We start from the raw sequence: 27,166 nt of genomic DNA, 5'->3' as shown, positions 1-27,166 counted from the left end.
CTTGATAAATGCACCAGTTACCTTCTAGCTAAACGACTGTTTATGATTTTGATGGTTTATACCCTGCTTTATTTCTAAGGTATTTCAAGTAAGAAAGTTGGAATAAGGGGGAAATAAGAGTAAAAAATGACTACGAAAAGCAAGATGAAGCCAGAGGTGAAGTTAACATACCAAATATCCTCAACACTGGCTAAAGGCCGGTTACAGATTTGGCCAGTGCAAAGACAGAAACAGTTCATGACATCTCTACAGTGCTGTCATAGCCTGGCTTTCCTGAGCCTGTAATAGATATAGCAGAGTGCTTTGAGGGAAGACATTCCTCTTCCTTCACCCTTCATGCTCAAACTGGGCTGCCGAACATATCTGGAGCAGCAGAGGTAGCAACAAGACTGGGAGGAAGGTGGTCCAGCCGATGCGAAGGGAAGGAGAGAGGAAAAGCTTGGTAGTGAGGAGACCCAAGGAAAGAGGTGGGGGAACATGCTTAGAATATACATTGGTCAGAGGCAGCTGCCTCCAAATACTACCTAAATGTGGATAGATTTAGCACCATTTACCAAACTGTAGTTGCTGTAAATTCACATCAGCTTAATTCTACTGAAGTTCTCATAGTCCTCATAGTCCTCATAATCCACGTGGCTTGCTTTCTCTAAGCCCTGACCTTGGTCAGATTTCTTTGGGCATCTTGGCTGCTTTTTCTGGCCAGTTTGTACTTGAAGTTGACCTCTCTAAAAGACGGAGGGATTGCTTTGGACTTGGATAGTGACAATACATTGTAAGAAAACATTTGGGATCCTAGCAGAAGGGAGCGTAATTCTAAGAATGTTTAGGAGATTGTCTTCCTGTCTGTATCAGCTGACAATACTTTGCTTTTCAGTATACTTCATGCAAAAAATTGTCACTTTAAATCTAGGTTGAAAAATTAGCCATACTAGGATTATAGCTCTGGTAAGAGGCATTTGCTTGTGGAAGGGAGTGTGAGGAATAGTGCTAGTGTAGTGGGATAAAAATTTCCCCCCCAAATCAATGTTGTCATATTGTCTTTTCACACACAGAGAATCAGCCATTGCTGAGTATCAGAATAAACTGGTTTTGCTTCGTTTGGTGCAGAGAAAGCTACCCTCTCTCTAGGCAAATCAAACAAACCCTTTTACTTACAGCACAATGTTTTGTCTTTCCAGGCATCCTATAAGCCGTTGTTGAAGCAGGTTGTGGAGGAAATATTTAATCCCGAGAGGCCAGATCCCGTTGACATTGAACACATGTCTTCAGGCCTCACTGATCTCCTTAAAACTGGATTTAGCATGTTCATGAAGGTAAAGTAACCATGACGAGGTAATCCTGAGTGTAATGCTATCTTTGCTGGGCTTGAAAATGCTGGCACCCCCTTAACCCTGGCGAGTACCACAAAGGAGAACGTCCAGTATTTGGCCCTTCTGAAATCGGGTGCAATCTTCATTTAACTTTCGGTTATAAGCAGCCTGACCTTCCAGCCTCATACAGCTTCTCTTGACCTAAGCATTATGATCTTTTCTGATCAATAGGTAAGGACACAAGCCCTCCAGGGTAGCACTATTGAAAACTTCCCTCGTGGCCCACATTTTCACTTAACAGGAATCCACATACCATTCACAGATCTTAGTGGTAGCCCGGTGCTCTTAATTCTAGAACTTATTATGTGGGATAATGAGTAACTCTGCTCAGTTGTATAACTAGCATCACCCCAAAATCCATTTGAAAATGACTTTTATTTTGGCTTAGCAGACTCCTGGGTGACAAGCATGAGATTTCCCTGGTTAGTATTAAGGGTAGGTCAAAATTACTGAACAGCCTTTGCAGTGGAGATGAAAGGAGGAAAAGTACACAAATGTGATCTATTTTTAACCCACTATAAAGTTTCTAAATTTAAAAAGATCTAAACAAGATTACAGGCTGACCTCCTCATCTATGCCAGGATTTGAGTTGTAATAACTCTTGGAAATAACAGAATGTTTTGCCAGCTTCAAAGCATCTTTGAAATCATGAATTAATCTGCATAGAAGATCTGGCCTTTCAGAGTTCAGTAAATGCATGTGCCAGGAAAACTGGTCCACTCCAAAAGCCGGAGGACGGAAGCCAATCAGACTCTAAACCAAGCAGTAAACGGCTGGAATGGACACCCAGTCTCCTTCCCAATGCTCCCAGTTATCATCAGCTTCTGAGGCAACGCGCGGCTGGTGCATTTTCCCTCTGTTTTTGTTTTGTTATTTTTAATAATGCAGCACAGTCCAGCTTCTCAAAAGTGTTCGTGGACTCCCATGTTAAATGTAAGCCCAGGGTTGTCCAGCAGCCCTTCGTGGTGGCTAGTTTGTACAGAAGCTTCCAGGCTAGAGGTGGTCTCTGACCTTCTCCACCCGAGCACCCTATTCCTTCATTCATAAGCTTGGACTTAACCTTGGAGAGAGACTAAAATAACAAGAGTGGACTTTCCTGCCCTGATCCGTCAAGTCTGAGGACGGCTCATTTTGTCCTTTCCCAGTCAGGCTGCTGCGTCCATGGTCAGGCCAAGGGCACACGTGGAGGCTCGAACCTGTCTGCAGTCTGCTTACTGCAGGAGTTTCTAATTTGCAAGGAGGCACGGTGTCAGTGAGAGGAGGCCTTAACTCGCTCTTAGGCCAGTGATGTTCTGCGGAAAGAACTGTGTCCTGGCAAAAGGGTTCTGTGACCAAATATGTTTGGAAACCCATGGGATAAACAGGAAATTAACCCGAAATTCTTTGCTGTCAGATTTCACAGTGCCTTTAATGTGCTAACGGACTTTGCAACTCTCTGGAGGCCAGCATAGACCGTCTGTTGTAGGAGGACTGTCCACTTGCATTTTCCATCACTGTTTCATGAACCATGAGACGTCACATTTTTTTTTTTTTTTTTTTTTTTTTTTTTTTTTTTTTCCTGTACGTGGGCCTCTCACTGCTGTGGCCTCTCCCGTTGCGGAGCACAGGCTCCGGACACACACAGGCTCCGCGGCCATGGCTCGCGGGCCCAGCCGCTCCGCGGCATGTGGGACCCTCCGGGACCGGGGCACGAACCCGTGTCCCCTGCATCGGCAGGCGGACTCTCAACCACTGCGCCACCAGGGAAGCCCGAGACGTCACATTTTTAAATTACCCTTTTAAACTATACGGAGTGTTTTCTGTAGCTCTTCTTGCGGTCGGAAGCTTCGCTGTCCTAAGGGGAGCTTTGCCTGAGAGGATGTTTAGAACCGTCCTGGGCCAGCACTGGCCTGCTGTGTTTCTCTCCATTCAAATCCCTGGAATTAGAGCTCATGAAGAGATGCCCCCGCCCCTGGAGACTGATCTCAAAGAGAGGTTTCCATGTAATGGATTTAAGAAAAAGGAATGTGTGTTCTTCCAGCAGCTGTCAGGATCCACTCCTCGGCCCGCAGCTGCCGGGCCTCTGCTCTCAGTAGCCAGGGGCTCTCATCTGTCTGAAGGGGGTGGGAGAGTCTTGGTGGACTGGCCCAGTAGCCCTCCTCACCCCAGCAGCCCAAGGGAGAATCATTTTGTTCCACTTCTACATGGGCCTCCGTGGCCGGCTCTTCCCATCATTCCACAGAACTTGGCAAGGAAATTTACCTCTGGCCCATGTGTTCAAAGTTTAAACAAAATTGGGATAAATGGAAAAAGGAACTGTAGGGCTTTGAGGACCTAACAGTGACTTCTCAAAGACCTCCGTCTTTGAGATGGGGGGCGACGCCATCAGGAGAGGGTGTCTTCTATGTTGGTTTAAGGCCAGTGGAAAGAAGAGGATGTGGATAGAAGAGATGGAGCCTCTCATGTCCACGGCCATTCACCAGTCTCCCTGGTCCTGTTCTCTGATGCTTTTCACTACCAAAGTCAAACAGCTAACCTGTGGTCAGCTGTACCAGGGAATCAGCCATTCTCATATTCAAACCTCACAACAACCCTTTCATTATCCCTGCTTTACCCATGGGGAAACTGAGGCTCAAAAAGCTTAAGCAGTAGATGTGAACTTCCAGAAGGCCAAAATTGAGTCATCCTCCCCTCCGTTCTCAGGTGTTTTTCAAACAGCACACAGGAAATGGGACAACAGGATTTGTTCCCAGGTCAGTCTTATTCCAAAGCCCGCGCTCTTAACGCATTTCTTGGCGCCAGGATGCTGCCAGGTGTTTTCTTGAAAGTTAAATATTCATGGGTCATTAATTCTTTTCTTCCTGATGACTCATTAGCACAGACGCTTTCCCTCTCCACTATCTATGCAGCTCCTCGGTCAACTCCACGCCCGGACTGGTCATCAAGACACAGCCCCTGTGAGGGAGCTCTCCCAGGGTCATCTGCTGTTACCCTGTCTGCTTCTCTGGGACTTGGTCCCGGGACTCACTGGCAGTACAGCCCCAGGAGAAGAAATTTGCGCAGTGGTGTGAGCTGTTTCCACACACTGCATCTTCATTCTGTAAGAGCAGCCAGCAGCCATTCCTTTCCTGCCACTTGCTGCCCTGCTCTTTGCTTCTGGGACTGCTTCCCCCACTTCTCACTCAAGACACACTAATGCTGCGCCCGAAAGGAACAAACAGACAGAGCCTGATGAAATAAAGGTGTCCACGTGGGCTCCTTCTGTGCTTGGGGTACTGTTGCCCAAATGGGAGAGCTGTAGGGCTGGAAAGGGAACTGAGCTACTCGTCTGTCCCCATCCTGTCTGTGGACTCACAGACGGTTTCACAGATGACTTTGGCTCAGAGTCACCAGAGGCAGTATCTGTAGCCTACGCGGGGGGTGAGAAGCCAGCAGGAAACGTTCTGGGAAAGAGACCAGCAGACATTACCGTAGAGTATACTGGGGGTCCCCATGACGGTGATAGGAAAAACACAGGAGAGGGTTTTCCAGGCCCCAGTGTCTCGTCAGGGCTCTGTACCTTTTGTGCGCACTTCTGTGACTGCACTTATTCCTTGCTTTATCATTATACGTGTTAGGTATCTTTCTCCAGACTAGCGTGTTCTAACTGAACGGCTTCATCCACTGCACATTAGTGGATCAAGATCTCAGTTCAATGGGTTGTAATCAGCACTTCTTAACGAAGAAAAATAGAACAGGCTAGCAACGTGAAGCCAAATAACTGAGTCACACATACATACACACTTGTGATTTAAATGAATTTCTTGCTTTCGGCCACAATCAAAAGGAGGTGAGGGCTTCCCTGGTGGCGCAGTGGTTGAGAGTCCGCCTGCCGATACAGGGGACACGGGTTCGTGCCCCGGTCCGGGAAGATCCCACATGCCGCGGAGTGGCTGGGCCCATGGGCCATGGCCGCTGAGCCTGCACGTCCAGAGCCTGTGCTCCACAACGGGAGAGGCCACAACAGTGAGAGGCCCGCATACTGCAAAAAAAAAAAATGGAGGTGAAAGCTATGGCTATGAGAAAGGAGGGCTGATCCGGGTCTCATTCTTTCCTGCATCCTCAGCATGGGGCACCTGCATGGGCCTTACACACAGCAGGCACCCGCTAAAGGTTGGGAGTGGGCCTCTGAGGGCGCCCATTCAGAGAGCAGCAGGCTTCAGTCAGTGGTTCCTCTTGCCAGCTTACTGCCCTTAAGCCGAAGCTACGTTTCAACAACTTTACGAGGGAGAGAAGGCAGCAGCCAGACCAGTCAACTCCAGTGACCCTCAGAGTATTCCCTGACCCTCCTTTGCAGCAGCTACTAAGCAAGGCGAAGCCAGTCACTGTTCTGTCATTATGTCACCCCAGAGAAGCAGCGACCCACGGGCTCCCACTCACCGGCCAGCACTGCCCTGCTGGGGGAGACGGAAGCCCACCTCGCCTCTGTCAAAGAAACCTGGTGGGCTCGTCTTCTGTCCACAGACAACATGGAAATCTGTTTCTTCCACTTTCTTTGTCTCTCTGGAGGAGAGAACAGAAGCAAAGAGGCTGGTTTTGTAGTGTGAAGACTCAGAGGAGCCAGCAGGAGAAATGTCCGAACAGTGTTAGGTAGGGGGGGGTGTGTTGTCAGGGGAAGTTTTGGGGGTCGCTTTTCTATTCCACGTCTCTCACTTTTCTGTTTGCTTTTGTAAATAATAGAAGGCCGTCTAGTTTATGCTCTATTAACACCACTCACCTCCTTCTACTGCCCATGTTTGTTTACAAGAGGCAATAAGAAGTGGTGGGGGCTTCCCTGGTGGCGCAGTGGTTGGGAGTCCGCCTGCCGATGCAGGGGACACGGGTTCGTGCCCCGGTCTGGGAAGATCCCACGTGCCACGGAGCTGCTGGGCCCGTGAGCCATGGCCGTTGAGCCTGAGCGTCCGGAGCCTGTGCTCCGCAGCGGGAGAGGCCACAACAGTGAGAGGCCCACATACTGCAAAAAAAAAAAAAAAAAAAAAAAAAAAGAAGTGGTGGTAACATCCGGAGTCAGATGGTCTGGGTTAGAACTCGAGCACCCGCACTTATCAGCTGTGTGACCATGGATATGTTGTCACTTAAGCCCTCTGTGCCTAAGTTGCCTCATCGGTAAAATGCGGATGATAATAGTACCTACTTTACAGGACTGGGGTGAGGATTAAGTGAGCTCATACATACAGAGGATTCACAACAGTACCTGGCCTACAGGAAGTGCTAAGTATGTACTTGCTATTTTTATTTTCACAAGTTCATGATCCTGGCCAGACTGTGGCTCTTGAGAAAAGAGCCACCTTGAGTGTCTTTGTATTGCTGTACAGAGCCCGTATGTGGGCATTTGGTGCATACAGATTAACTGCTGAGTGAACAAATGAATCACACAGAAGAGAACTGACATCTTCCCCCAAAGTCACAAGCATTTCCTGTCTCACTGCCGACTTGCTCTTGCTAAGAGACATGGACTGTCTCTGCCTGTGGGCAGCCATGTTTATACGGCTGTGCGGTGTTTTTCCAGACCCCCTTTCTCTTCTATCCTGTGAGTCCAGCCTTGATGTCCTCGGTCTCAGGGGACACAGACCCTCCCTCCTGGAGCAAGGTGTGGGAGCCAGTGAAATTCTGTGCCCGTGCCGTGACAAAATGGCTCAAGGGAAGAGAGGCCAGCTGGGCTAGACCCTGGCCACCTGGCACGGAGGCAGAAGCCCAAAACAACTCGGACCCCAGACTCCACCAGGAGCACTTCAGAAGCTCCACCTCTGCCCCGCAAGCACTCTTCAGTCAGCCCCAGTGCTGTAGGGAGGCCTCGGAAGTGGCTCACAGAAATCAATCTTATTGATGTAAATGTCCGCAGACAGTGAAAGTTAGGAAAAATGCCTGTGTGTCCAAGATTCTCTGCCTCAAATAAACCCTGTGTGAGAGGGAAGTCAAGGCAGCTGTATTTTGCCCTTACTAAAGTCGGAACCTCATTTGTGTCAGGCTACAACTTGTTAAAGTCACTTTCTTTTCATTGCTTTAGCTTGTTTTCCTGTATAAATCAGACTCTCCACAGAAGTCTCTCATCCCCCACCCAACCCGTTCTGGTTATCACTTGGTACGTAAGAAGCCATGTCAAAACACTGGCATAAAATATTATCAATGATTTATTTTGTTCATGTATCTGCCTTCTGGGCAGAGCTCAGCAGAGAAGAATTCGCCTCCAAGATGGTCCACTCCCATGGTCAGCAGGTCGATGCTGATCATCAGCTGGTAGCTCAACCCGGCCTGTGAGCTACAGGACTCAGTTCCTCTCTACAGAGGCCTCTCCACATAGCCTGAGCTTCCTCACAGCATCCCAGGGACAAGCATCCTAAGAGAGGTTGCCAGGTGGGAAGCCTCAGAAGCCACAGGGCATCGCTCCTCAGTATTCTGTTGGTTGAGGCAGTCACAAATGCCCACCTGGATTCAAGGGGAGGGATATACTGTCTTCCTATGAAAAAGGGAACCAGAGCATGAGAAGCAGAAACTATCGCTGAGGCTGCTTTAGGAAAATGCAGTCCGCACTTTACCTCAATGTAGGATTGGCTGTCTGGCCCATCAAGGGCAGTGTTTGGCTGATTCTAGGAGTTTTCCCTTCGATCTAGAGGACAGAAAATGTACTCACGCTTCTGATCTGCTTTCAAAATAAGTGAGCCCAGAAAGGCTTTGATAATGAAAAGCATGCCTGCTATTTGCCCACAATCATTTTAAATAATATAATCTAAGGGGAAAAAAACCTTTCTGAGTGCTGAGCTGTAGGACTTTGCTCTCCCAAGTTCGCCCCATCAGGCCCTGTCAAGGAAAGCAGGCAGGCTGGGAAGCAGAGCTGGGTGCCCACGAGATCATTCTTCCTGCAGTTCTGAGCAAGTGTCTGGAGTCAGCTCAGCGCACTCCTCCACCAGAGGCTAGACTTGTGGTTAGCCACATGGTGCTGTCGGCTTCAAAGGGCAGTGCCCTGGGGGGAGGGGGACTATCAAACTCGAGAGAAACAGCTTTGACAGAACCTCACGTTTTTTAAACAGTCAAGTCTTCTCTCCAAATGCCTGTGCGTGGAGCACCTTGATCCCTGTAGAGAAAAGCTTGATAGTGATCTAATAAATAAATCGAACCATACCTTACCACTCTCACAATTTAATTTAAAACGAGCATGTCTAATAGGCAGCACTTTGAAAATGCGTTTCTGGAATTTGTGGTTTGGATTTCAGTCTCCTGAAAATAATATATTTTATATCTACTCCATGTGTTTGGACTCCAACTTGTTTTGACTAAAGGACTTGATTTGTCAAGATGTTTTCTCTGCTGGAACTGCTGTGAGGGGCGTGGGTTGTATCTAATGAACTTACGCGAGGCCCTTTTACCTCCTTTTAAGAGCATTGTGAAACTTTGTGTTGTTGTTGTTCCATTTCTTATATAGCTGTGCTTCATTGGAAAAAAGAAAAGATTTATGAAAAACACTCAAAGAAGACCCAGTGCTTGCCTCTGGGCCCTTAGTATGAGTTCCTGTGAGAGCTCCATGGCCTTAGGCAGCAATAGAAAAAGGCCCACAAGGAGAGAGGGCACAACTACTCAGGGTAGCCCTAAAAAGCTGGAGGTGGTGAAGGAGTAAGAGTTGAAACACTTCAGTGGCAATTAAGCTGCCACCAGGTTGCACGAACTTCATCAAAGAAAGTCCTCATTATGAGGACCGAGGGGGCCTTTCCAGGAACCTAAGGACGGCAATGCGGTGAGCCTCAGGAAGGATTGGGCCCGAGAACTAGAAAGCCATCAGGAAACCAGAGAGTTCTTGAAGGCTTGCTGTGGCCTGCAGAAGATGCTGAGAACAGCCCTAGCATTGTGTACATACTCAATAAATATGAGTTGAGTGAATGGCTGGAGAGCTATGCCACAGCTTTTGGTGCTTCTTAAGAGCTCAGCTTTGACTGGGCCTTGTCTGTCTTAGGTCAAGTCTTGATTCCCAGGGAAGGGTCTCGAGTGGGCCCAGCCTGGGTCGGGGCCCATTCCTGAACCGTTCAGTTGAAGTTGGGGGGCATGATCACACCGTAATTACATGGCTGCCAGGAGCCCACCCTATGGCCATGGGGATGGAGGAGACTATTCATGTGTGGGTGGGACAGATACCTACAGATGCATCTACAGCAATGGTGAAGGATGCTGTAAGGATAAAGGACAAAAATGATGAGCCTTAGGTGCAACTTGATGTCAGATCCTTGGACTGTGAAAGCTGGACGTGCCTGGAGGTCATCTGGTCCAGCTCCTCATTGTTTGCACAAGAAAAATGAGACTCAGACGTGAACTGTTGGCTTAGGTCCATTATACTTTATGGCATTTCTGACAAGAGGAAAACATCTCAGCATTTGGTGTTTGTTGATTAAATCAGCACAAGTCTTGGAATCTGTTTGCAATACTATTTATAACCGTTGTTTATATTTTCTTCTTCTTAATTATGCTACATACTGTGGTTTGATTTTTGTCTAACATTCGCTAAATATGATCCATAAGTTCTAGTGAGATGGATTTTGGTAGGAATCGTTAAACAAAACCTTGGTTTTGGCAGGCTACGAACTTTGTTTGCCTGTGAGCAATTATCAAGAGCCTCTTGTGTGCTAGTCAGTCTTGTGGGTAAGGAAGATACAGAGACAAAGTAGCCATCCTACCTTCCATGGCATAGCTTACATTGGAGAGCTTACAGTTCGTTAGGGACGTGGACAAGAACATTGAGGGTTGAGGGGACGAGAGATAAGTGGTATCTGGGTGGGGTGTGAGGACACAGAGAAGGGGAGCTCAATGTGTCCAACCTGTAGGAGTGAGGAACAAAGTGATGAAATGCCAGGCTACATGAAAGGAATCCAGGTAGCTCCAAATGGCTGGGTCTAAGAGCAGCCTGTAAAGAGTGGAAGAAGGTAAGATAGAGAAATAAGCAGAAGGCAGATCATGAAGGGCTGGAGGCTTGACATTCGACCAAAAACAGTGAGGTTCAATGGAATGTTTTTTAGGAATATATAACCAGTGTATATGTTATAAAGATCACCTGGAAGCACTGAGGGCAGGCGGGGTGGGGGTGGGGGGACATGGCCAGACTAGCATCAGGTTGGGGAGAGAAGGTGAGAAGATGAGAGTTGGGGTGAGGTAGGGGCCGAGGGAATGAGGGCAGTGATGCAGCGCCGGTGGGTCCCACAGGACCGGGCATTGGTGGGATGTGGAAGTAAATGAGAGAACATTGTCCAGGGTCAGTCACCCAGTCAGGGATGGCTGGATGGCAGGTGCTAACGTTCTCTCTGACTTGGAAGCAGGAATGGAGAAGAAAATAACTTGCATTTTAGAGTTTAGGTGCCTGTGAGACAGCTTTGCAGCTCAGCAGAGCTGAGGGGCCACTGGCCCATGTGAGGCCCAGACCGTGGACAAGATAGGGCCACCCAGGGACGGTGTTTGGGAGAAGAGGCCCTAGCAGTCGGGAACACAGTACATGATGGGGCAGGTCAAGCAAGAGGAGAATCCGTGAGGAAGGAGAGAAACTGAGAGGGCTTAGAAAGCAGAGAGGGTTGGGGAGGAAGTTTCTGGAAAGTGGAAGCCATCCACTGCAGCAAAGGCAACAGTTAGGCTGAGCTGATGGCAGAGTGACTCTGGCAGATGGCAGCCTTTGCGATGAGATTAAATAAAGACCCACGAGGAACCTGGTAATTGGCTGATGTTGCTGAAGAACTGAAAGTACAGAGTTTTAAGTGATGAAAGCTAGTAAAAATGCTTTCAGTTTGAAGAATCTGTTTATAAATGAGAGCACATGGAATGTATCCCACTCTGGTATGAGACAGACCTGGACTTCTGTCTCAACGCTACAGCTTATGAATTGGAAAAGTTGGGACAAGTCACTTCACCTCTGTAAGCCTCACTGTCTCTATCTGTAAAATGGAGCTTCTACCTACTTCACAGAGTCTGAGATTGTGCAGAGTAATGCTTGCCCCACGCCCTGCTTTATTTTCCTCCACAACACTTATCACCTTCTTCACTTACCAATTTACTTTTGTATTTTGTCACTCTCCCCAACGAAAATATAAACTCTGCGCAGCAGGGAGTCTTCTCGGGTTTGTTCGCTGCGGAGTCCCCAGTGCCTAGAGCAGTGTCTGGCCCATAGTAGTTGCTCAATAAATATTTGTGGACTGGATGAATAAATGAGTAAAAAGTTGTGCTAGACGTGAAGTGTTCGGCAGTGGTGGTAGTGCTGTTACTACCTCCTGTTGGGAGTAAAGCCATTACCAAGCCACCTTCAAAGTCAGCATGGCGGCTCTCAGGGCCCAGTGCCCTTTGGGCCAACGCTCCCATTACGCTGTCTCCCTCCTATGAGGCCTGGCCCATTGTTGGAGGGTGGGGGACCTGACCCTTGCCTGTGCTGGGGACAAGTAAGTCACACATGTAGAGAAACAGATTGGAGGAGAATCAGCAGCCGTGTTCTTGAAACGCCTGGAGAACTCCAGAAAAACGGGGAGCAGAGGAAACCCTTCTCATAGAAACCAGTCAGGACATCAAAGAGCACTCTCGGGGCCACAGCTGCAGGGAAGGTGTCGGCAGCCCCTGCTTCAAAGGCTGGATGGATGGTGGGGAGAAACTATCTTCTCTGACCAGAACCTGACGTCTTACAATCCCAGCTGGCGAAGGTTTAGAAAATGAAAGAAAGAGCAGTGAGTCTGACTTGCTTCATTAATCTGTGTGTTTGTGACGGCAGTAATGACGCTTAAATCTTTCATCATCAAAGTGCCTTACACCATGAACCCACATACAAATGGGACTCAGCCGAATGTGGCTGATTATAAGGAATGTGTTATTCCGATGGAAAAGACTGGAAAGACCCCACTTCCCAATAGCTTGCCGATTTGACATGTTCTAAAAGGAAATCTGGTATCAAAACATAAATCTAAACAGAAACCAAAATAGCAAACAGCAACATGCATTAATGGGGCCCGTTAATTTGTACCACAATCAACATTCCCTCAATTCGTTGGCCAAAGGGTATTGTTCTTTGTTGTTGCTGTTCATTTCTTTTTTCCTTTTCATCTTTCAATACATCCTTCCAAGATTCTCACAATGTACTTCAGAGTCCAGACTCTCTTATGGAAAGCATATGTCTTTGGGAACATAATGTACCACTTGAAGTTCTGGAGCCAGTTGTATTTCAGTCCCAGCATTAAGTGAGAAACAATTGTTTGTAGGGTTGGAAGGAACCTCGGTTAGTTATTCAGCCAGGAAGAACCACATGTAAAGCAAAGAGAGAGTGTCTAAAAGATCTCAAGGAAAAGAAGAATATCTCCAGTTAACCTGTGGACCTCCTTCATTCATTCATTCATTCATTTTATTCATGCAACATTTGTTGAAAGTTTACCATAAGCTAGCTCTATGCTCAGACCCCAAAATACCAAGATAAATATGATCAATCCCTACCCTCCAGTAGCTTCCAGTATAGGAGAGGAGATAGGCAGGTCTATCAAGGTCGCAGTCCAGTGTGACAAGGCCAAGGCAGAGGTATCAGTCAGATTCGGGTCATGGGGCAGGAGTTGAGAGGTGGTTAGGGAGAACTTTTTAGAGGCGAGGGTGCCTTTTAAAGAGAGTAAAAAGGAAGGAGGTAAAGAAGGGGAGGCAGGGGTACTTTACGCAGAGGAAACTGTCCGTGCCACATAAAACAAGATGATGCAGTTGGTGCTCTAACTGTTTAATAACTGGAATGTCATGGGCACAGACAGGCTAAAACCCACTGGTGTGATCCCAACCAATGCCTGTGGGCTAAAGATCTTTCCTACTAATATGGACAAATCCCCAGGGTATATCATTGAGCAAAACTAAATCTGGTATCGAGTGGCTAGAAGTCAAGATGGCGGTTACCCCTTGGTGAGGTAGTGACACGAAGGGGGCCTGAGTGGGGATCCAGAGTGCTGGCTTTGTGTTTCCTGATCTGGGTACCGGTCACAAGGATTTGTTTAGTTTGTGAAAATAAATTGAACTGAACACTTGTGATAAATGCTCTTTTCAGTGCAAACGTTCAGTAAAGTGTTGTATGTTTAACAAAAAGCTTTTTAAAAAAGACCTTGCATTCATGGATGGCTCAAGTCCTCATGAGTGACTCCAGCAAATAGTGTATATGGAGGAGATGAAAATAGAGGCATAAAGCAAAGCCATGTGAGAAGAGCCTTATATACTAAATTGAGGAGTCTGAACTTTATCCTCAGAGTTAGGAGACTCCCCGGAAAGAATGTGAGCATGTGATGGAGCTGAGGGGTGTTTAAGAGTGTGGCCTCTGCAGTTTGGCCCCTGGCTCCAAGGTTTAGTCACGACGTGTAAACTTCAGTCTCTCCATCTGTAAAATATGCCAATGATTGTATTTGCCTCCCAAGGATTTTTGACAATCGGATAAGATAATGCACAAAACTTCCATAATAAATATTTGCACTTTCGAAAGCTTACTTAGGCAGGAATGAGGAGACTGGATTGGGGTGGGGGGTGGGGGGTGGCCAGACCAGGGACAGGGAAACAAATTAGAAGACTCTAACAATAATCTAGTAAAGAAGGAATGAGAGCCAACCAGAGCAGGGATAGTGGAAATCAAGGAGATATCAGTGAACTGGAGGGGGAAGAATTAACAGGACTTGATCTGGGAGATGAAAAAGACAGCACAGTCCAAGATGACTCTCAAGGGTCTGGCTCAGGTGACTGTGAAGGAGGTGATGCTCTTAGAACGTCAACAGAAGGAATAGAGTTGGAGAAAGATCATGCATCAAATTTGAAGTCTGTTGAGTTGAGGGATCCCAGGAGGCATCCAGGTGGAGATGGCCACAGGAACTCAATAGTGATGCTAAAGACATAGATTTGGGAAGCATATAAAAGATTATTGAAGGCATATGAGTAGATGAGGTCCTCAAGTGAGAGAAGCAAGGGGCCAAAGATGGAGCCCTAAGGAGCGTCGACACTTAAAGGGCAGACCAAGAAAAGGAACCTATGAAGAAATTTGAGAAGAAATCAGTGGAAAGGTAAAAGAAATAACCAAGAGAGAGTGCTATTGTGGAAGCCAAGAAGGGTGTTATCCACTGTGACAAATGCCACAGAAATGTCCAGTTAAATGAAGACAAAGAACTGTCTATCAACTCCTACATATGACGGCCATTGGTGACTGCAGTGAGAGCAGCTCCAGGGGAACAGTGGAACAAAAGCAGGATGGCCGTGGGTGTGTGGTACGCGGACTGGAAGACAGCAGTCAACAAATGCAGTCAAGGGGACGGAGCTACAGCGCAGAAGGTTGGGGGGTGGGGTGAGGTAAAGATCAAAGAGTTTTGTAACTTTTTCAGTGTTCACCACCACCCATTTTGAAAAAGTTTAGACCTACTTTTTCCTTCTTTCTTTCTCTCTGCGTTTCATTTCTCTCCCTCCATTCCCCTATTTCTCTACCTCCCTCCCCGCCTCTCCACTCTGAGTTTCCTCTCCAGAAGCCAAGGAGCAACTTATATAACTGGAAATACTTAATGTATTACCTTTTTAAGTGTTTTTAAAACAAGACATTGAGAAGTGGGTATATTTAGGCAGGGGAGTCAAAAGAACCAAATTGAGAAAGGAGTTGGAGCCGGGGTAAGAGCAGGGGCTTCCTCTCTTCCTGTCAGCCTGATGTCCCACCCTGCTTCTCCGGGGGACTGTCCCTTGGCCCAAAGATGGCTTGTGTGTTAGTGGGTGTGAATGAGTACAGACATTTACCACCTTTGTCTACCCTCTCCTGGCTGGAGTCAAGCCTGTTTCTCCCACCTCGGGCTTCAGTGGCCATGCAGGCAGCTGACAGCATCCTTCCCATAATGACTCCATGCTGCTGTCCCGGCTGGGCCTCTGGCCTGCTCCCCCGACCTGGTGACCGCTTGCCTGCGGCGCTCGGCTCACAACACTTCTGCCCACTCCCCACCGAACCATCCCGGGCTTCCAGGTAGGGCTCAGACACACTGTCTTCAGGAACCCCCTCTCGTCCCCTTCAGTTAGTCACTAGGTCTACATGTTGGCCTTGCACGTTTCCTGAGAGGTTACTGGAAGACATTCTCATTTTAGTTGTTTTATAATACTTTGCCTCACTGGTGAAATCATGAGTCACCAGGAGGAATTCTCCATGACCTCCAGTGCAGTGCTGCATGCAGAGCAGGTCCTCAGCTCTGGCTGAGGCCAACCTCAGCTGAGGCTGGTTTGCAGAAGGTAAGGGCGTGAAGTTTGCACTCGGGTGCAGGGCTCTTGCATCTTTGTCCACCCTCCACCACCCCCTCCTAGGGCTCTAACCATCCGTCAATTCCACAGACATTTACTGAGCATCTACTCTGAGCCAGAAACTGCACTAGGTACACTGGGCATTTAGCAGTGAACCCGGCCGACAAGATCACCGCTTCATGGAGTTTGTGTTCCATCAGAGGAGACAGCCGTCAGGGGAGAGACGATGACCCCAGGCTGTGGCATGTGCTTGGAAGGAGATGCACGGAGCTCTGTAAGGCAGGATCATGTTTATGCTGAGACCTGCAGACCGAATAGGAGGGGAAGTTGCCCTCAGTCTTCTCTGCTTATTTAATAGTGCCCACTCCTGTAACTTTGCTTTTGGTAAAATATTTATTGAAAGGGCTGTACGAGGGTGACATGCTGTGCGTGTTCCTGGTCAGTGAGCTCACAGACCACTAACACATCCGACCCCTAACAGATCCCACCCTCTCTAAGAGTTGTTCATCTCACCTGAAGACGCCTCTGACGCCGGGGGGTGGTTTGTTTTGCAGGTGAGCCGGCCTCATCCCAGCGACCACCCTCTTCTGATCCTCTTCGTGGTGGGCGGGGTCACAGTCTCCGAAGCCAAAATGATCAAAGACCTTGTGCCATCCCTGAAGCCAGGAACCCAGGTACCGAGTCCTCAGTGATATGGTCTGAACGGGAGGCCTGAGGCAGGAGTGGGGAGGGCGGACCAGGGCCTACATTAGGCTCCCCCGGGCTTCCCTGATGGTGCAGTGGTAGAGAGTCCGCCTGCCGGTGCAGGGGACATGGGTTCGTGCCCCGGTCCGGGAAGATCCCACATGCCATGGAGCGGCTGGGCCCGTGAGCCATGGCCGCTGAGCCTGCGCGTCCGGAGCCTGTGCTCCGCAACGGGAGAGGCCACAGCAGTGAGAGGCCCGCGTACTGCAAAAAAAAAAAAAAAAAGATTCCCCTGCGCTCCTATCTCCATCCCGCTGCCTTCTTTCCCCCTGCTGCTTCTGCCTGTCCCAGGGCCAGGACCTGCTGTGGGTGGAGGGAAGGGGGAGACCTCTCCTACCTCTGAGTGGCAAGTGCTGAAGTGCTATTCCCAATTCCTACTGGGCTTGTATTCTCTGGCGTCCAATCAGTGCTTAATTACTCAAGAGTTTTGGCTGCTTTCCAGGCTCCAGATAATTGAGGGTGACTCCCGGGGACCATCTCCGCCCTGTGGCAGGGAGAGGACGGGGCTGGAGGAGTTTGGGAAGGCCCCTTGTCATGACAATGACAAGTGTAGTATCTTTCTCCTCTGTAGCCTCCTGCCAGGTCCCGTCCTCCTCCCCACGCAAATGCCGGGTGGTTAAGGCACAGCCCTCTAGGTTTTCCAGGCCCGAGTCTGCATCCTCCCTCTGCCTTTTACTAGCCAGGTGATTGGAGTGAGAAAAGCCCTCAGTTTTCTCATTTAGGCTACAGGGCAGGGTGGTTGGGAAAAGAGTGCCTTGCCTGGCTGCTTACTGCTATGGGCAACCGAGGCTCTGTCGTCTGGGGGCTGAGGGGCCTCAGAACTGTCCTGCTGGGGGACCGGGAGCCTGGGACACCTTCCCATTGACCCTCGCCCCCCACCCAGTTGAGACTTGCTTTCGGGGCCTGTCTTCAGCTTTGCCATGTCTGCATGCAACCAGCTGCTTTCTGTGGTGTAGAGAAAGCAGAACAGAGATGCCAGTGCAGTGCGTCAGGTAGGACACTGGCTTACGTGGGGGACTGTCCACCACAGGCGCATGGAGCCCAGGGTGGGTATTCCAGCCACGCCTGGCTGCTGGTCTGGGTGGGGGGCAGTGTACAGGTGCCCTTGTCTCCCAGCTCCACCCACTCTGTGTATACGCACTCCGCCAGCCAAGGAGCCCCCAAGGAGCCCCCATCTCTGCTGGCATCCGTAATCTGTACTCCGTAGTGCAGCACTTAGCGGGCTCACTGACTGCTTCCCATTGCTGACAAAGCCTCCTCAAGCAAACACGAATTCCTTGAGGACAAAGGCTGGGCCTTCCCAGCCCTGAGCACAGGGCAGGAGCTCCGGAAGCCTTGTGGCCTGACGGCTTGATGTGAGGCAGGAGAACTGGCTTGGTGTTGTCAGGATGGCCAGAACACCTGAGACGTAGAGAAGGCCTGGTTTCTGAGGGTCTCCAGACACCCTACTTAGGAAGGTGACCTGTATCTAGGGAGCCATGGTATGTTCTTAAGCAAGGGAGTGACCAGTCATTGGCTGTGACCATTTCTACCATTACTCACACCTGTCATGGTCATAGCTGGTGGAATTTCTGATAAAATGGTAAATTCTGCCTCGTCTCACACCCTCTCTATCCACAGTGTTCAGGATCTGTTTGGTGAGCAATTGCCTTTTTGAGCAAGACATTCTTTTTTATCAGAAAGCACACTTCTCACTGCCCCTAACATGGTGAACGAAATTCTTAGCTCTTCCAAACGATGCATTGTTAACAGCCTGCCAGACGTGTTAATCCCCACTCTAAAAGGATAAAATGCAGACGTTTTCAAAGCCGTGTGACCTGAGTTTGACAGCAGAGACCTGAAATCTGTAGTGGCTCAGTGGCTCGGCTGCAATCTGACCGACCTTGTGCTCAATCATCTGCAGAGAGAGTGGCTCAGAGAATCTGGGGCTTAAGGAGCAGGCTTGCCTGCTGCTTGTCTTTTGTGCAAAAAGTTGCCCCTGAAGAGTTACCAGGGCCTACGAAGATTCCAGAGCGGAGGTACTTACCATAGTACCTCCCTCTCCAAGTCTGTGAATGCAAGCGGACTACCTGCCTGTTTGCTGGCGTGACACCTGTGGAGGAAGAGCTCCCGTTATTAGACCGCAACAGACTGGCAGCTGAGTCAGCCCAGAGCTGAGACAGGACCAGCTCTACAACCTTCAGAGGAGCAGCGGGAATGAGGCCTGGCCGTGAAAAGGCAGGCGTACCAGATCTGTCACCTGCTTAGACTTCTGTCGGAGGAGCCCTGGGAACTAACTGAAGGGGCGGGTCCCTCTGGACCTGTGCACCAGCACACCCCCAAAGACCCGTCGGCAACGAAGAGTGACTCTGACTTGCCCTCCGTGTAAGCAGCTATAATGAACGTGTTGATACTTCTGTCTTTAAAATCCAGCCTACACTTAAAGGTCCCCAGGGATGAGGCTTTGCCCCTCCCCCTGCAGCCTACCTGAGTCCTGGAGACCTTGGCTGTCAGGACTCTTTCCTCCTGCCGAAGCCAAATCCGCCCCATCTGAAGTCTCGCTCACAGCTGCTGCCTCTAACTCCTGGGCCACACAGAATCTACGAGCAGATCAGGCTCTCCCCTCCTCCACAGGTCCTCCCCCAGGGCCACTCTTCTCCAAACCGAGTATCTTCAGTTCTGCTAGCCTCCCCACCCCAGCCCGTGCCGTGGACCTGAGTGCCTCAGCTCCCGGGCGGCTCTCCTGGGCCCCCAGGTCTCTCCCTCTCATGCTTACTTACAACTGAGCGCCCTTGCCCTGGGCTGATCAGTGCAGAGGCACTGGGGCCACCTCCTCCTCCTACCACGGCCCCTCCCTGCCGCTGGGCCTTCTTTTCCTACCACCCTTCTGCTGGTCTGCTCCCCTCCAGCCTCAGGACTTTGCACTTACTTTAATCCCTCAAACAGGATCTGGCACCAGCTGTCGTGATTATTCATTGCATATTGAATACTAGAAACTGTACTTGCATTATTGAAGCACAAGATAAAAGCAGCTTTTCTGGAGACTACACCAACCTGTTATTGATTCTGGGATTATGGACAACTAAAACCACTCTGTCTTTTGTATCAACTGCTATGATCCATACCTACTATATATCAACATGGGTGCTTTTTGGACCCAGGTACAGGAACTTACAGTCTCTTAAACTGGATTAGTCGATTATCCAGTAAACATTTATTGAGCATCTGTTCTGTGCCAAGCACTGTTCTTTGTGCTGAGGGTAGAGCGGTGATGAAGCCAGACTCATTCCTGCTCTCGTGGAACTTACATTCTAATAGTAAGTGATTGACTGACATTAAACACGGACGCTCCAGCTAGACATGAGTGTTCCGGGAACATAGGCAGGTGCTGTGATGGGTATACCTGGGGGCTTGGAGGCAAGAGGTTCCTTCAGATGGCACCGGCTTCCCCTGGAGCAGAAGGCTGGTGAGCTGAGATTTGCAAGGCATTCGGGGATCTGCTCTTCAAAGGAAACTGCTGATAGAGTCACTTAAGGCACATCCAGAAATGAATTCTCCTTTACAAAAAATGGTAAGGATAGCGTGAAACAGTGGAATCCAGAAGCCACATTAGCAGCTGCTAGTCCTAGAGGATGGTTGTTATACTCTAAAATGGGGTGTTTTCTCCGCTCTCCATCTGTGGTTCTTGGTAAACATGCTGAGAGAAAGTGGGCAGCTGGAGAAAGCCCTCTTTCCTGACTACAAAAAAAAAGAATCAAAGAGGCAACCTCTCAACCCCACTGCAAACAGCCACAGCCATGAGCAGGAGACTTTGCAGGCTTGCCCTGGTCTGGGGTGCGTGTGCTCAGCACCAGCCTCTCTCATTCCAGACAGCTCTGCAGGCTGAACCCTGTAGCTGGGTCGTGGCCAAGAGGCCAGAAGAAGCCTGCGATTGTGGGAGGAAAATAACAGGGAGGGACCCTTCCAGAAAATACAGGGAAAGGCCAGCTCAGGAAACAGAGGAAGACCGAGTGACCAAGCCGACCCTGCCATCACAGCTCTTCGTGGGCTAGCGCATGTTTCCCAGCCACACTTTATGTGCGTCTACATTTCTGGAGCTGAACATTTAGTAAGAATGTAAAAGAAAAAAATAATTAGACCCAGAAATATGCTCATACGCATACAATTTTGCACAACTGTGGAGGTTCAAGGATACCTAAATCCTGGATGTAAATCGTGGCTCCAGGTTATTCTAAAATTTGAAGCCCCAAAGAGAAGAGTCAAGCGACTTCCTTTTTTTTTGGTCTACATTTAATTTGTTCTGAAATTTCTTACTCTAAGGAAAATGTCAGTGAGATTCAAAATTTTATTTTTACCTGAGTTAGCTTAGGGCCTTATAATTTGAAATACTAGACGGCATTACACAACATTACACAATATGTTCATATTGTTCCTCTTAACATTACCCTTCATTCCTACGCACTTCATGTGTCTTTGATATTTGTAGCAATCTTCGTAACAATGCTGAAGTCATTTGCAATGGAAGATTTTTGTTCTTGTTGTTGTTTTCCCTCAAGCGACTTCTTTTTAAACAGCCATCAGGAGGGACAAAAGTGATGAGGCATCTGAAATCTCATGGGGTTCCTTAGGAGAGCCTAAGCACAGCACACTCACCCTTCAGGCAATGAGAAGGCAGTGAGTTTTGCAGAAAGCTTGTCATGTCTGTTTAATTAATCCACTGCCCCACTGGTTTAACGATACAAACATTTTATGTTTAACACACGTGTGTACGTGCGTGTATACGTGCAGCACCTGTGCTAATGGGGGTGTGTGGTGCCTTGAATCTGACATGTGCTCCAAAACCAGTTCATCAGCTGGATGAATATGCGTGTTGGTACCTGTGCGTATTAATCGCTTTTACTGGGAAGCGTCTCCCAAGGTCAGAAGAAAAATAGAGAAAAACTATTTTTACCCCCCTCTTCTTTCACTTCACAATGTTAGAAACCAGAGGGATATGGAGTCTAAATCCTGGGTTGCCGGCTTCCCCCTGTTCAGCAGAAATGGAACAGGAAGATGCTGGCACCTACAAGTTATGGCCTGGAGGAGCGGAAGGTGGAGAGAAAGCTAGAAGGCTGGGTCACTCTTGCAGAAGCCAGGGTGGGCTGAGCACAGAGACAAGATGCCCCTCCTTCGGCTGGAGTAGAGAGCCTGTGTGGAGCCCCAAAGGCAGCTTTTTAGGGGCTTGGTTCAGAGGCACCCTGGTGTCCTTCGCCCTTGCCTCCCCGATGGAAATTTTCATCAGTGCCCTTGGTTGCCTGGGAAAAAGCCAATCCTCCGAAAGGAGCTCTAGTGCTTAATTTACCTCATATCACACATATGTTCATAAAATTTAAATTTCATATCCAACAGTCCAGTTTCAGATTGCTTTAAGCATTTTCTTTTTCATTTTTGAGTGCCATTTCCACCCATTTAGCTAACTTTTTATATTTTCAGTCAAATAAGGCAGAAACGCTTTTAATTGAATAGGCTCAAAAACAGGAAATGCTCAAAAGCGTTCTGAAGAACAAAAGACGCCTAAGATGTGAAAATGCTTAAGGACCATCAGCTATTATACTATAAAGGAAATGTTAGTGGTGTGATCCTGCTTGTTCTTCAAAATCGGAATTTTAGACAAGTGGGTTTAGAGCTGAACTGATTTGAAACAAATTTACGCAGAGCTGTTTGAGATACCAGAGCCTCCTGGTGTGAAAAACTTCCTGCTGGCTAAACTCACTGCCTCCTTTCTAGTCTTGTTTTTGTTCATTCATTTAATCAGTCATTGGCTAACTCACTATATTGAGGACCTGCTAGGTATCAGGCACTGTGCCAGCACACAACAAAGAAACAAGGAATACAATGTGATACCAACAGCCATGGGAACATCCTCAGTCTTCAGAGAGGGGTGGTCTGGGAGGGCTTCTGGGAGGTGGTGATGCCTGAGTGGATTATTGAAGGATGATTAAGAGGACTTCAGGCAAAGAGTTGGGAACTCTCATTCCAGATGAAAAAGCATCCCCGAAGTGCCATTTGTGAAACTGCAAATCATTTAGGGTGGCTGGAATGTGGAGCCAGTGGTGAGGGGTGTGTGGTGGCCAGGGGGTGGGGTGTGGAGTGCTGAACAGCCATCAGTCTCTAAAGTCCTGGAATGCTCTCCAAGACGGTTGGACTTACAGATTTTTGGTTTGCGGTTACCATGAGGTTTTGATATAGCAGTCTATATACATACAAGATTGTTTTAAGTTGCTGGTCTCTTAATTTCAAGTGCATTTCCAGTATCCTGCATTTTGATATCATATTTGTGTCTGGATGATTTCCTACCTTTACTGTATGTTTGCCTTTACTCGTGAGCTTTCCCATTCGTAATTTTCCTTTTTCTAGTTGTGGCCTTTTCCTTCTAGAGAAGTTCCTCTAGCATTTGTTACATAGCTGGTCTCATGGTGCTGATTTCTCTTAGCTTTTGCTTGTCTGTAAAGCTTTTGATTTCCCGATCTAGTCTGAATGAGAGCCTTGCTGGGTAGAGTATTCTTGGTTGTAGGTTTTTCCCTTTTATCACTTTAAATATATACTCCCACTCCCTTCTAGCCCGCAGAGTTTCTGCTGAAAAATCAGCTGATAATCTTATGGGGATTCCCTTGTATGTTATTTGTTGCTTTTCCCTTGTTGCTTTTAATATTTTCTCTTTGTCTTTAATTTTTGTCAGTTTGATTAATATGTGTCTTGGTGTGTGCCTCCTTGGATTTATCCTGTACGGGACTCTCTGCACTTCCTGGACTTGAGAATGTTTCCTTTCCCAAGTTAGGGAAGTTTTCGGCTATTATCTCTTCAAATATTTTCTCAGGCCCTTTCTCTCTCTTTTCCTTCTGAGACCCCTATAGTATGAATGTTGGTACATTTTATGTTGTCCCAGAGGTCTCTTAGACTGTCTTTATTTCTTTCATTCTTCTTTCTTTATTCTATTCCACAGCAGTGGGTCAGGCTTATAAATGGTGGAGAGAAGGCAGTCAGGATTTTAAAACTATGAGTAAATACAATCAGATTTACACTTGGGGAAGATGGCTCTGGCACGTTTATCTCCTCTGAGTCCACCCCAGTGACTGCTGTGAGCTGAATAGAGGGAATACAGCAGAGGATGAGAATAGTGAAGATGGTGATGATAATGAAGTCGATAATAGCAGGTACCATTTTAAGCCCCTCCAGAGCCTGTCATTGTACTAAGTATTTTATATATATATATGTTCACATTTGATCCTCATGTTAATCGTGTGAGGTGGATATTATTATTCCCACTTTATAGATGAGGACTTGAGGCTCAGAGTTCTCCAGGGTCCATCGTCTGGCAGGTGGCCAGCTGGGGCCCAGCTCAAACTGGACACTCATAAGGCTGTGCTTTTAACGACTGTACTGTCTGGCGAGAGTCCTTGGTCTCAGCTTCCTCCTTCCCTCCCCTCCTCAAAGACCCCCTCAGTTACTTCACAGGCTGCCTTTGTTTTCCATCTGCTTCTTTTCAGCCCTCCACAGGGCATGCCCCAGACACTCTGGTTTAGCCCTGATGCTGTCTGAATACCCATTTGTCTAGATGTGAGGGTCCTGCTCCTTGGTTCCAGCTCGGTGGAGGTGACCGAACCCATAGTCACTGTCAGCCATGACTGAAAGCCCAGCACACGGCCTGAGGGTGACAGATTCTTTTAGCTTAGTTATCACTGTTCTAGAAGTGTCCACATCAACCGAGTCTACAGCCTTTCCCCTCCAAGTTCCTCAACCCTGTTAATAAGACTTAACCATCCTGTGGGACTCACACTAGCCATTACACTTGCCCTCACCTCAGCCAGAGAGGAATTCACCATCTTGGCATTGGAACTAAGGACCCCAGGGGCTGGCAGTGGTGGTGGAGCCTGGCGAGCAGGAGGGCAGGGGAGGGGCTGTGGCCATTAGCTTCCCTGGCCTCTCCTACCTCTCAAGAGTCTATTCTCTTGCAAAGGATTTTTGTCTTTATGTGTGCATTTTTTTAAATATCTGAATAAGGGTTTCTTAACTTGTCTATGTGTCCTAGTTATCCACCTAAACCTCACCTAAAACTATATTCAGAATCTTGTGTGTACACATATGCATATTTTTCTAGAGAGTTTTTAGCTTTCATAAGATTCAAAAGGAGGCCTATGACCCAATCACAAAACACAATAAAGTAGCAGCTCAGAATTGCTGAGCACCTCACATGCTCTACACGCTTGGCCTTATGTAATCCTTGCCACAATGCTACAAGCTCGGGGCTGTTGTTTTTCTTCTGGGAAGGATAGAGTGAGGCCCGAGGTGAAGTGACCTTCCCCAGGGCATGTAGCCCATCAGTGGTGGAGCCAAGCTCTACTAGCATCTGGTGAGCGTGCTGGTCTGGGCGCCGCCATTCTCAACCATCTGTTGGACTTGGCCCAGAAGCCCCCGAGGAGTGAGTAGAGACCCTCTCCTCTCTCTCCAGAGCCACATATTCAAATGGTATCTACACCGTGTGATAAGGGGATGCTAATATTCACTATCTGCCCTCAAACTCTGATCACATGGCTTTCTAGGAAAAATGTGAGCACAGATTGCAGTGTATTTTTTTCTGCCAGAAATATGACTTGGCCGACATTAGGCATATATTTTCAAGGATAATTCTCTTTCAAAAAATAGTAACATCACTGCTTTCAAAGATTAATTTTTGTTTTAAACAGAAAACTTTTTAATAACCTCATTTCTTTAACAACAACAAGCACAAAAAAATTATAAAATGCTTCCTTCTCTCCTCCCCTCCCTCTGCTTTTCTTCCACATTGGAGCGTAGGTTCTGGTTTCGGCCAGTGAGTTGGTTAATTCATTGCTTTGGTTCCATCTGGGATAGCTTTGGGGGTGGGAGGGGTAGAGAGTGAGGTGTGAGTGCCAACTTGCTTCCCCGCAAGAGGCCTGGCCAGGCGGTGTGGCCCCTTGAAGCCAGGCCTGCTGCCGGCCTGTGACCCCCCGCGCTCAGGGGCTGGGCTCTGGCATCTGACTCATACCTCCTTCCCACTTCCCATAGTCACCTCCTTATCTACTGGGTGTACAACCCCTGCCTGGGCAAAACCTCACCAGCCTGACAGAGCGCATCACTGCTCCAGCCCAGCCCTGGGGAACGAGCTCTCCCAGTGCTGCAGAGGGAATTCTGCCCCAGAAGAACGGCCCAGTCTCAGGGAAGCAGAAAGGGACATCATGACAACAGGCCAGAGAGGCCCAAAGGTCCATGTGGACTAGGGAAGTAAGCAGCCTTCCCAGAGCCCTTGATAATAGAGGAGTGACCAGACAGACACTTGGACGCTGAAGCCAGCCTGCCTGGGTTGGAATCCTGACTCAACTGCTTCTGCTTCCTGTGTGTCCTTGGACAAGTCGCTTAACCTTTCTGTACTTTATTTTCCTTATCTGCAAAATAGGAATAATATATGTACCTACTTCATAGGGTTGTTATGAAGATTAAATGGATATTAAATGAGATCATCCTCAGTGCCTGGCCCACCATAAGAGCTAATAAATATTAGCAGATATCATCATTATTATCATCATTGTTATGGGTCAAATTGTGTCCCTCCCAAAAGATGCTAAAGTCTGAACCCCTAGTACCTGTGAATGTGGCCTTATTTGGAAATAGGTTTTGCAGATGATCAAGTTGAGATGAAGTCATTAGGGTGAGCTCTAATCCTATATGACTGTGTCCTTATCAAAGGGGAAATGTGGACACAGAGACAGACACACGTAGAGGGAAGACAATGTGAAGACATAAGGGAGCTTAAGAAGGAAGATTCTCCCTCACACCCCTTAGAATCAACCAACCCTGCCAACACCTTGCTCTTGGACTTCTGGCCTCCAGAAGTGTGAGACAATAACTTTCTGTTATTGAAGTTTGGGGTACTAAGAAATTAATACAGCCATCATCATTATCACCCAGAGCAACAGCCAGCTCTTGAGTGTGCCTTCTCTCTTTCCCTGAAGGAGCAAAGGCTTCCTAGAAGAGGGAGAGACCTCTCTGTTGGGGTCACATTACTGGATCACAAAGCGACGGTCTGATCAAGTTCCATTCAGCAGCAAGGTGGTGGCTGGGCTCAGCCCTGCTCAGTGCCCACTGGTTAAAGGCTCAGCAGACGCAGCCCACCGTCCCGCCGGCCATCCTTCCCAGCCTGTGCGCCCTTCCTTACACCCAGGATGCTAGCGTCTGGTGGTATTCAAGCTGCCGCCTTCTGCCTTTTTCTCCACAGTACCCACTCCATGCCTTCCCCCAAAGGAATGTGTTGCATTTTATTTCTCATCATCTAGTAAGCTGGGATTGGCTCTCCTAATTGTCTGCGGTGTGTTTGCCCCTCCCGTTGTTAGGTAATCGTGCTGTCCACGCGACTCCTAAGGCCAACTAACATCCCTGAACTGTTATTTACAACTGACCGGCTGCATCCAGACCTTGGCTTCTGAGCATCTGCTGAGAAGAGGAGACCTACCCGAGCTGGAAATCCCAATACTATTTTCTGTCCCCATCCAAGATATGCCTCCCAAACCAGTGTCCCTGTTAATCGTGGGTATGACTGAATGATGCCCAAAGGATCTTTTTTTTTTTTAACATCTTTATTGGAGTATAATTGCTTTACAATGGTGTGTTAGTTTCTGTTGTATCACAAAGTGAATCGGCTATACGTACACATATATCCCCATATCCCCTCCCTCTTACGTCTCCCTCCTACCCTCCCTATCCCACCCCTCTAGGTGGTCACAAAGCACCGAGCTGATCTCCCTGTGCTATGCGGCTGCTTCCCACTAGCTATCTGTTTTACG

General features: G+C 48.2%; 1 protein-coding gene across 2 annotated transcripts in view; it reads left to right on the top strand.

Annotated features, from left to right (window-relative positions):
* Positions 1–26,809, top strand: part of SCFD2 (sec1 family domain containing 2) — a gene marked incomplete at both ends in the record, with an annotated part of 402,315 nt that extends 375,506 nt beyond the window's left edge. The window contains 3 exons of one of the 2 annotated variants that reach the window (XM_079718751.1): positions 1,179–1,313; positions 16,163–16,282; positions 26,717–26,809. In XM_079718751.1, the coding sequence (XP_079574877.1) occupies positions 1,179–1,313; positions 16,163–16,282; positions 26,717–26,809 (348 nt within the window). The remainder of the gene's footprint in view (positions 1–1,178; positions 1,314–16,162; positions 16,283–26,716) is intronic. The other variant, XM_079718752.1, reaches the window with a different exon arrangement.
* Positions 26,810–27,166: the final 357 nt, after the last annotated feature.

The sequence above is a fragment of the Hyperoodon ampullatus genome, assembly GCF_949752795.1.
Source record: "Hyperoodon ampullatus genome assembly, chromosome: 1".
Taxonomy (NCBI): Eukaryota; Metazoa; Chordata; class Mammalia; order Artiodactyla; family Ziphiidae; genus Hyperoodon; species Hyperoodon ampullatus.
The sequence above is the reverse complement of the archived record's forward strand: the minus strand, read 5'-3'. Positions and strand labels throughout refer to the sequence as shown.